This window comes from Malus sylvestris, chromosome 15, assembly GCF_916048215.2.
Source record: "Malus sylvestris chromosome 15, drMalSylv7.2, whole genome shotgun sequence".
Taxonomy (NCBI): Eukaryota; Viridiplantae; Streptophyta; class Magnoliopsida; order Rosales; family Rosaceae; genus Malus; species Malus sylvestris.
The window spans coordinates 43,933,581-43,943,676 of record NC_062274.1 but is presented as its reverse complement, the minus strand read 5'-3'; the positions used below and the strand labels follow the sequence as shown (position 1 = coordinate 43,943,676).

Below are 10,096 nucleotides of genomic sequence, written 5' to 3'. Positions count from 1 at the left end.
AAGCCCTACAATGGACTAACGATAATGTGGTTCAAGTTTGCTTTTGTCGAGAATCAAACCTAAAACCTCACTTACAAGTGAAGAGGAATATTGCTACTATACTATTGTATTAAGTAGCTAGCAGTACACAATGTTTTTTTTTTTTCTTCTGAGCAAACAATATTATCTACGTTAAGGGGGTAGGCTTAGCCTTAGCCTTATAATGAGTTATTAATAATGTGGTTCAAATTTGCTGTTGGCGAGAATCAATCTAAGACATCTCATTTATAAGTAAAAAGAAATACTATTATACTGTTATACTAAGTAACTGGTGATACAGAATGATAGGAAGGCTATATTATGCAACCTTTTTAATAGAGTTGCATACCCCATCAATAGAAGTAAGTCTCGCATATTAGAGAGATAATGTAAATATTTTCCTGCACCATACTAAAAAATAACCAAACAAGCATTTTTCGTTACAAAAATGTGATTTCCCTAGGACCCGCGTTTATGTAAACGTCACACCCACCAATATTTAGCGCTTCAAATTGAATGAGTATGGGCAATTCAGACTTTTAAGCCTGAAACAGTCTGATGCGATCCACACGTAAGTAGATGACAAATGGGTTATGAAAATCCAGAGCAGACCAGCTGTGTCCTTAAAACCCAAGCCACAACATTAACATTACTGTTTCGAAAAGCACGTGTTCTTGGACATTCAATTCAAACAGATGTCGGTTCGATCCAAATAATATTCTTCAAATATATAATCCAAACCTACCACATCTCCGCCTTCTCTCTCCCTCTCTCTCTCTGTTTTTTTTACACAATCATACTTTCTTGTTTTTCACGGTTGACCATTTCTATGGTTTGGGAGAGCTGAGGAGCTCCGGAATACTAGTTTATCTCACCGCTTCCTGAGAAGCTCCCGCAAAATTCCTCAATCTGTTTGGTCAAGGTGAGATCTTGTCTTTTGTTTCCTAGATTTATGCCCCTAATTTTTGTGGGTCGGTTTCGATTTGCATTCCTAGTACCTGAAAAGGTTCTTTTTATTTACCCATGATGTTTGTGATTTGGTGTGTTGGGTTGCATGCTTGTGTTGATTAAATATTAAAATGCGGTTTTGTAATATTTAGTTATATACGGAGATAACCCATGATTGATTTTTTATTGTTTTATGAATTATTTTATGTGTAATTTACTAAAATAATTGACAAGAACACAGTACGAAAACCCACACGGTATTTTGTGTCAGCAGATCTCCCATTTGTTTGGGTGTTGGTTGAATGTCGATGGAAACATTCTGGTTAGGTTTTTGGATGCTACTGTTAGGAGAGTGGTGATTCCAATTTTGTCACGTAAATTAACAGAAAGGTTTATTAAGTTGATTGGTTGAGTAGATGGACTAGTAATTTGGATGAAGGTAAGACATTCTATGGGAATTTGGAACTAACTTATGATCCCATGTGTTTCTGCAAAGGAGGGAAATAGAGTGACAATCTCGGGAGAACACATCCAAGGAATTTTGTTCTTCTTTCTGCTAATAAAAGGTCCATGATAAGTGAAGTGATGTAATCTTGTTGCAATCCACCATAAGTTTTGTTTTTAAAGAATTAGAAAGGAACTCTCAGGAAGGTTTGGAGTGATTTGTAAATCTGATAACTGCAGAGCCTAATGTGTAGTCCTTGATTTTATGAAGATCATATAAATAGGCACTTGGAAATAAATTTTCCCAATACGAGGAAATGAATTAAAAAACATGACAGATGTAACATACCTCCTGACAAAGCGAAAACATTTACATGGTACTCGTAGTGTAATACGTCCTGACAAAATTAAAACTTTATGTAGCACTTGGATCAGTAATTTCACCCCTCTAAAAATGATTTGAGGGATTGAAGTAACTAGCTTGTAAAAATGTATACCTTCTGGTAACTAAAACGTAATATAGATAAGTTACGACTCATGCACGGCGAATTTCTATCAGAATAGATACACTTGAGATTTGCTAGTCATTCTTGATTCTTGAAGCATGCCTTTTGTTTTGTTTTCTGAAATATCTGTTTAATTATTTTGATAGATCGTTCTCTAAGCATGATTGCTTAATCAAGTATTTTATAGCTTAACAAAAAAGAATGAACCCCATTAATTGAGTTGACAGTTTTGAACAACAGTATAAAAAGGTTTGATCTAAATCATGAATGCCATATCCTAGTTTCCATAGTGGTCAACTAAGAATAAGTTTATTCCACGCATGCCTTTGTTGTGATTTTTATAGGATAGAGAACAAGCTTTTTATTACAGATCTTGCACGTTTATTTTATATGTTAAAGAATTGGGGATGGGAGACTAAAATGGGTAATTGACACTAGTACTTACAGAGTCTTTATTGTTGATTTACAGAGTTTTCTTCGAAAATTATGAGTGCGGGAATGAAGAAATCCCCTTCAAATGGTTCTGAGAAGATATTATCATGTGAAGAGCAGCAGGCAAAGGTATCTCCAGTAAAAGTTCTCCTGTTAGCATTCTATAAATGCTTTCTTTAATTTGTGTGAGTCCTATAAGTCGGGGTATGATGATTCTACCATTATTGTGGGGAGAAATTTTACTTACCCTGTAACACTCTTCATGTTTGCAGATTAACGAAGTGAAAAAGCTGATAGGAACATTGCCTGATAAGTTGTCCATCTATTGTTCTGATGCCTCCATCTCAAGGTATCTAAGGGCGAGAAACTGGAATGTCAAGAAGGCAACTAAAATGTTAAAAGATACCTTAAGGTGGAGGTCAGAATACAAACCAGAAGAGATTCCTTGGGTACGCTTCATTCATAGCCTTAATAGTCAGAATTCATCCAGATTGTACCTTTTCATTATTCTTAGAACAGGATCTGTTACTCCTTAAGTTTCTGTAACATGGTTATTAGCCGCTCTGATGGGGTACTAGTTGTCAAATGAAGCCTGATAATATTCTGCAGGTTTTTCCTTGAATCTATGTTAAAGTGCCATGAAATTTAGGCTAAATTTATTAGGAATGCACTACAGAAATTAGATAGAGGAACTTGAAATTGACTAGATGCAATACATTTGAGAGAAATTTCAGATGACACCTTTCAGGTTGTTATTGTGGAAGTCCCTTGTTTCTTGTTTATTGTCTTTGGAGTGCATTTGTTCAGTAGTTTTGTAGTGCTTGAATAGTTCAATGGCGGTGTCCATGTAGTGTATTTTTAACAATTGAGTCTAAATTTCCTTGGCACTATGAAAGTCCCTCATGCAAACATAAGGTTTTTATCTTTGTTCTACAATGCATCCTGAGCTGGCTTATTTGGTTCTCGTTCAATGCACGCAACGAGGGCCAGTTGTCATCTCTGTATTGTGTAATAGTTCATCCTAGGCTCACCAGCAGTCCTTTCTGAATCCAACCCCACGTATCACGTGACTGTAAAGAATTAATAGACCAATTATCAGACTCCAGCATTGCTATAACTACTTCAAACTCAGAAACCCAGATACTACAATAGTCAAGTGCAGTTCTTATGGTTGAGGTTGTAGTCCCAACTCAAATTCTTGCAGTATGTGGTTACACTTAAGAGGATGTTCTTACGAATTCATCGTTTCATTTTTAATATAGAAAGAGGTAGCTCGTGAAGCGGAAACAGGGAAGATTTACAGATCTAATTATTTTGACAAGCAAGGGAGACCAGTTCTCGTTATGAGACCACGTTGTCAGGTTTATCTTCCAAACTCTTCTGATACCTCCATGAATATTGTGTATTTTATAAGTTAGGCTACAATTTTAGATCAGAATATGTTGTTGGTCTTGGAGTGGCTACATCTGGAATCTTATCCTGCTGTCCAACTCTTTTTATTTGTCAACTTAATTCATCTCACCTAAACAAAAAATCATTTATTGAAGCAAATACTTTCTGCAAAAAGAACTAGTATGATGGTCCGATAATAAGCATATCGACCACAGTGCACCATTATTGCCAAAGTCATTGCCTATATTCATCTTGCTGAATGCCTGTATGTGGGATCTGCTGTTTTGTAGGCACATTTAATGCTCTAGAGATCCAAGTTTCAGAAGAAAACTAATCTTCCTTGTTAACTTTTTTGTATTGTTATTGCAGAACTCAAAGTCAACAAAAGGACAGATTAAATATTTGGTATATTGCATGGAGAATGCTGTTTTAAATCTTCCGCCAGGTCAGGAACAGATGGTTTGGATGATAGACTTTGAAGGTTTCAATATGTCACATATTTCAGTGAAGGTGACACGGGAAACTGCACATGTTTTACAAAACCGTTATCCAGAACGCCTAGGTCTTGCAATACTGTACAATCCACCCAAGTTTTTTGAACCATTCTTTTCGGTAAGTTCTTTTGATGCTTTTTATTCCTCTTGTTTTAACTTTTTCGCTACATCTATACTCCTAGAGGATCATCATATGAAGCTGTAACACTATTGGTGTGCTGTTATACAGCTTTGGTCCTTTTCATAGACAATGTCTTGTTTAGGGAATATGAAGTACAATAACCACCCAACTTTGGGAGCGGGAAGAGTGCCAAAGTTTTAGCCTGATAAATTAATAATAATAACCAGTTTCTTTTTATCTTGTGCCATTCCAATTTCCAAGGAGCTGGCCGTTCCCTTTTCCCGGTATAGAAAAGTTCGAAATAGAGAGGATCCTAGTCACTTGGTGCTTGTAGATTTCCATTAATGTAGGTGAAATCTAGAGCCAAAATGTATCAGCTAGGTTCTTACGATGCGGATAATGTCTTTCTTTGTGACAGATGGTAAAGCCTTTTCTAGAGCCAAAGACTTACAACAAAGTCAGGTTTGTTTACTCGGATGATGTTAACACCAAGAAGATAATGGAGGATCTGTTTGATATGAATAAACTGGAGGCTGTATTCGGGGGAAACGATACTTGTGGTTTTGATCTAAATAAATATGCCGAAAGGATGAAGGAGGATGACAAGAAGATGCCCACAATGTGGACGAGAGGAAACCCTTCTTTGGCTGCTTCCGAACCTGCCGTTACCGGTGCTGCTCTTTCATTGGATTCTCTCGAGTTAGAACCAGATTCCGATGCTTCTGATAATGAGAAAACAGACGGCTCTTCATCCCAGGGGATAGAACCAGAAGTTGCCTCAGACCACGATGAGCCGGTGGCTGCTAGTACTGGAAATGCTACCCAAGGTGCACATTAAGAATGGCTCAAGGTGGATGATGGTGACTGAACTGATGTATCTCGCTGACCCTTTTGGCTGTCTGGTTAGGTACTTCAAATATATGGTTCCTGTCAACTCTAGTCGCCAATTTATTTTGAGAAATTTTGGAGACTCAACGAATGAATTCGCCATTTGAAGTTAGCCGTAACTCCTTCACAATTCAAGTAAGAGATTTTTGCAAGTATGTATTCTTTGTTGGCCCAAATGTTAAAATGGCCCCTCTATTTAAGCCTTCTTTCTTTGTTGTGGTTCATTCTTCTTCCCAAGCATTTTCTGCACAACATGTGAAAAACGTTTTAAGAGCAATGATTGAATTTGCGCATCATGACATTTAAATCTCTCACATCGAAAAAGAGATGCCAAGTATTTTCCGATTGTTGAAAGCGCGTCTGATAAAAAAAGGCTAATAGCACTGCTTCTGCCTTTAGGAGTAGGATTCTCTCTCTTCTGTTTTCTCCTCCCCTTCCCTCATTTTCTTTTTGAACGGTCACGGTTAAATCATGATAATATTTTATATTAATTTTATATAGAAAGAGAAAGACAAAAGAAAGAATGTGAGAGGACGGGAGGAATGGGGGATGGAAAGAGGAGAGAGAGATAACTAATCCATGCTTTTGGGCGGTCTGACAACCAGAAACTCTTGAATGCGTTTGACAAAAAAATTTAGAAGTGATTCCTAACTCATAGAGGTGCTTGCACTTGAATTTTTAACAAAAAATTCAACATGTTTATAATAAAAGCACTTCTACGAGAAAATCTTGAGTAAAAGTGCTTTCCAAGGAAGCCATCCATAAGAGGCTTAGGTAATTTGAAATGTAGCCCCTAGATTCTTTTACACGAAGGATGCCCCTCCATTTAAAATATTTTTATTTAAAAAAAAAAAAAAAAACTGAAAATAAAGAATTAACCCAACAAATAAAATGGATCCAAGGAAGACGATTACAAACTGGGAAGGCAATAACATACACAACAACTTTCACTCCCATCAAAGACATTAACTTTAACTGAATTTGCTTGCTACACATACTTCATATACACGTAAAACCTTGAGCTAAAGCGACCGGTACAAGACTGATGAAAGATAAGCCCCCCCCCTGAGGAAAGCAAATGAATGTGCAGAAGCATACTTGAGATCTCGGATGCATAAGAAAACCCATAATGTAGGTTACCTATGCTAGGAAGTAGCACACTAATGAACCATCTCATCTAACTTCTGCCTGTAAAGAGCCAAATTCTGCAACAAAATTCAAACAGCAGAAGCGTTACTTCGTTCCTTTTTGGATTAATAATTGTAGAAACTGGAAACAAAGAGAAAAGACGTTGACACTGATTATTCAATAATCGGTGTCTTTGCTCATATATATACTGAGAGCTATAAATCAATGCCAATTTGAGATGATTTAAGGTCTAATCAAAGCTGTGTATATGTATGTTACAGCCTTCCTCGACGGGAAGAAGTTGAATCTTTAAAGGGAAGAGCAGAATCCAGTTTCTATGACTTGGAAGCTCCCTTTCTTTCCTCCGACAAAGGGAAGAGCAGGCACATTGTTTTTCTCAGCCGAAGTACTAAGAATTTTTTCAAATTGCACCATCATAACTGGGTTTTATGCCTATACTATAAAATTGAACTGCAGAAAGGTTGCAACTAATACGAGAGGTTGCTTACCTTAGTGTAGGCATAAACCCCAGCCTCAGCAGGTCCCGAAGGACTTCCCCTCCGAATGAACTTTCCCTCTTTGGAAATGTAAAGCATAGGAATTCCAGTTGATAGTTCCAAACTAATAACCTGCAAAAAATAATAAGCCAACATCAGTCTTTCTTTTCTCGTTCTATATAATGATTAGTCCCAAAAACCAGTGCATAGCTCAACCAAAGTGATATATCACCTCTTGAGAAGTCAGTTTGTCAAGATACATGATTATGGATCTCAGCGAATTCCCGTGGGCAGCAATCATAACATTCTTCCCAGCTAACAGTTGGGGTTCAATCTGCAATGTAATATTTTTGCAGTTAGATATTCAGAACGGCACATTGTTACTTGAGTTGAGACTCAAAAATGATACAAAATCCTTATAGCATACTGGATGTAACAAAAACAGTTAAGAGGACAAAGAGATATAGGTAAGCGCATGGTCATTCTTACTTGATCTTTGAAATAAGCAACAGCTCTTTGAGCGCACATTTCCAAACTCTCGCCATTGGGAGGAGGAATGTCATAACTCCGACGCCACTCATGAACTTGTTCCTTCCCATATCTGTCTGCTGTTTCCTGCTTATTAAGACCCTGTAATTCCCCATACCTAAAAACAAGATCCATGTCATGCAAGTACAGGGAAGAATAACAGATAAGAATAATAATTCAAAAATGCAGAGATGGAATGCTACATTCTTTCATTCAATCGCCAATCTGCTACAACAGGAATGGTTTGCTTTAATGTGTCTTCACTGAAAATCTGACTCCATGCCCTAGCCCGTTCACTCTCGTTATGCATTATAACTGGGACCTGCAGGAAAACTGATATAAAGAGGCTGCCAAATGGATATATAACCAGAAATTATATGTGTCATGCAGTGGAACATATTTAAGCGAAAAGAGTACAACCTGGAAAATCAAAGGAGTTCAGACATTAAATCAATTTTGAAAATGCAGCTCAAAAAAATAGCTTAATAGTTTTTTTTCTTTTTAGGGTACAGAAAGATGTTTTGTCTGCGTACTCCTGCTTAAATATCACGAATGGTATAAAACCATTTCAATAATCCAAGAACATCATTTTCCACTTTCCAGTCCCACTACCATAAAGCCGCCAAATAGTCATTCAAGTGGTTCCTACTGACACTCAACAAGATATTTTTCTCCAAATTACCTTCTTCCGACGGTGCTGTGTCATGGCAAGCATGGCAGTCATCTGTGCACGAATCAGTGCAGATGTATAGATCATGTCGACAGGTATGTTGCTGATCCTCTTGCCAGCTTCAATTGCCTCTTCTACACCCTTCTTGCTCAGAGGGACATCAACACAGCCTGTGAACAAGTTCTTTTCGTTCCACAGTGACTCACCATGCCTAATCAAAATCAAAGCTGCTTCATCTGAAATGCAGGGGGAAACAGGGGCAAAATTTTACAAACAGAAATTTAAACTTCAAACTCATTAGGATACAGCATATATAAAAAACAAGTTCAACAACCATTTTGTTTCTAAGAAATTGAATTATATGACCATGTTATTAAAGAATCAACAACAAAGAATTAACATGGGTTATTTACTATTCACCATTCAATCAATCAAAATAGAATGGTTAAAAATGCGTACTAGACTTTTTCCGAGAATCATTGGCTTTGGTATGTGAGGGAGATGAAACTATATCAATCACTGAAGCCTGGGAAGCTGAGGCTCGAATTACACTAACGTTTCTCTTGGAAGAGATGTAGCATCCTCTTTTTGACAGCCCAATATCAATCTCAAAACCCTTTGAAATGAACCTCACTGAGCTTTTCGCAAGCTCTTGATGCAGGCCGGAATTATTAACATGCCCAACAGAGTGAGGAGTCCCAATGCTTTGGTGAAATGCAGCAGCAGCAGCAGCCATTCTGAAAAAATCATAACATCCCAGGTGATGACATAAGTACACAAATTATACAAAATCTTATAGTACAAACAAATTATCAAAAATTTTGGGACAAAAGAACACTTTGTAGTCTTTCTATGGTAAAAAAAATAAAAGGATGCAAAGTGAAGGAAAACATTATAAACAAATGATGCAATCGATATCAGGGAATGGGGATTTGAACTCAGGACCTCGAATGCAGAGTAAGAGCTTTTAACTTACTGAGCTACAAGCCCCTTGCAACGAAAACGTGGTTGAACTATTGTAACTTGTCATGCTTTATAAACAATGGAAAAAACCATTTTGTACTCCAATATCAGATCATACATGAATCGTTATAAAGTTATAGAGCTCAGAAAAACATGTTTATCCATCATAATCAAGCCCATTTGACCGACACATGGAAGATTAATTAGAAGAAAACACTTGGCACTGATTATGTAACAATAATTTTAAATTATCAGTAACAGATGCAAACCCAATACTCTTGCTCAAACTAATTCCCAATGAAAATTAGAACCAAAAAACCCAGAACAAACTGGTTTTCCATATTTTCTCAAATATTCAAGCACATTCAAACCAAATCTAAAAAGTGAAAAAGTACAGACCTTTGCAGAGACTAAGAGTATCAGAGACAAACCCAGAAGCCAAAATCCGCAGATGGAAATGCAGAAGCAATCAAATTTGAAAACACAGAAAGGGTGGTGGGTGCACTTTGAAAATTACCTGGTTTTATAAATATGAAAAGGCGACGAAACCGAGGGAAATGGGGCGACAGAGTTTATTACGAGAGAGGTTGACGGAGAAGAAGATGGCTGATGAGTTGTTTGCTGAAAGAGAAGGCTAATAGCTACAACATGATATCAATGTTTGTCCATCTCTCATAATATTGACCTCCCAACAAGTTTCAGGAGGAGAAGGTAAGAAAGAAAACTGGTTTTTATTTTACACTAGCATCTAACGCGTGTGTCAATTTACTCTCTTTTAATTTAATAATTATTATTTTCTGAATATTTTAATTTATTTGAAAAAAATAACTTAATTTACAGTAGTTTATATTTCTAAAAAATTATAAAAAAAAGGTGGCTAGTCACTCTTCCATGTGGGATTGTTTTCTTTTGATTCTTTTAATAATTTGCCTTTATTTGATAATTTGTTCATTTAAAAAGTTGTAAAAGAGAGAGGCACTTAGGGGCACTTAGATCTTGTTCCAAAAAATCAACATAGCTACTAGGTTAAGTCCAGAATATACCTACAAGCAAGATACATTAATCTT

At 36.7% G+C, this 10,096-nt stretch overlaps 2 protein-coding genes across 2 annotated transcripts; one reads left to right on the top strand and one right to left on the bottom strand.

Annotated features, from left to right (window-relative positions):
* The first annotated feature begins 669 nt into the window (after nucleotides 1-669).
* LOC126601868 (uncharacterized) lies at nucleotides 670-5,544 on the top strand. The gene is made up of 6 exons (XM_050268636.1): nucleotides 670-940; nucleotides 2,386-2,477; nucleotides 2,621-2,797; nucleotides 3,611-3,709; nucleotides 4,110-4,352; nucleotides 4,774-5,544. Exons 2-6 carry the CDS (start codon nucleotides 2,403-2,405, stop codon nucleotides 5,191-5,193), a joined length of 1,014 nt encoding a protein of 337 aa, XP_050124593.1. The 5' UTR covers nucleotides 670-940; nucleotides 2,386-2,402; the 3' UTR covers nucleotides 5,194-5,544.
* A 560-nt stretch (nucleotides 5,545-6,104) lies between these two features.
* LOC126601867 (2,3-bisphosphoglycerate-dependent phosphoglycerate mutase 1-like) lies at nucleotides 6,105-9,767 on the bottom strand. The gene is made up of 8 exons (XM_050268635.1): nucleotides 9,547-9,767; nucleotides 8,526-8,803; nucleotides 8,079-8,302; nucleotides 7,600-7,718; nucleotides 7,358-7,514; nucleotides 7,101-7,202; nucleotides 6,881-7,000; nucleotides 6,105-6,448 (listed from the first exon to the last, which is right to left on the bottom strand). Exons 2-8 carry the CDS (start codon nucleotides 8,800-8,802, stop codon nucleotides 6,404-6,406), a joined length of 1,044 nt encoding a protein of 347 aa, XP_050124592.1. The 5' UTR covers nucleotide 8,803; nucleotides 9,547-9,767; the 3' UTR covers nucleotides 6,105-6,403.
* Between the last annotated feature and the right edge of the window lie 329 nt (nucleotides 9,768-10,096).

Excerpts from the sequence above, each read along its gene's own strand:
- LOC126601868 (XM_050268636.1), top strand. The coding sequence starts at position 2,403 with ATGAGTGCGGGAATGAAGAAATCCCCTTCAAATGGTTCTGAGAAGATA. Across the intron at positions 2,798-3,610 it reads AACCAGAAGAGATTCCTTGG|AAAGAGGTAGCTCGTGAAGC; the intron begins GTACGCTTCATT and ends TTTTTAATATAG. Across the intron at positions 3,710-4,109 it reads TTATGAGACCACGTTGTCAG|AACTCAAAGTCAACAAAAGG; the intron begins GTTTATCTTCCA and ends TTGTTATTGCAG.
- LOC126601867 (XM_050268635.1), bottom strand. The coding sequence starts at position 8,802 with ATGGCTGCTGCTGCTGCTGCATTTCACCAAAGCATTGGGACTCCTCAC. Across the intron at positions 7,515-7,599 it reads TGGCGATTGAATGAAAGAAT|GTATGGGGAATTACAGGGTC; the intron begins GTAGCATTCCAT and ends TCTTGTTTTTAG. Across the intron at positions 6,449-6,880 it reads GGGTTTATGCCTACACTAAG|AATTTGGCTCTTTACAGGCA; the intron begins GTAAGCAACCTC and ends ATTTTGTTGCAG.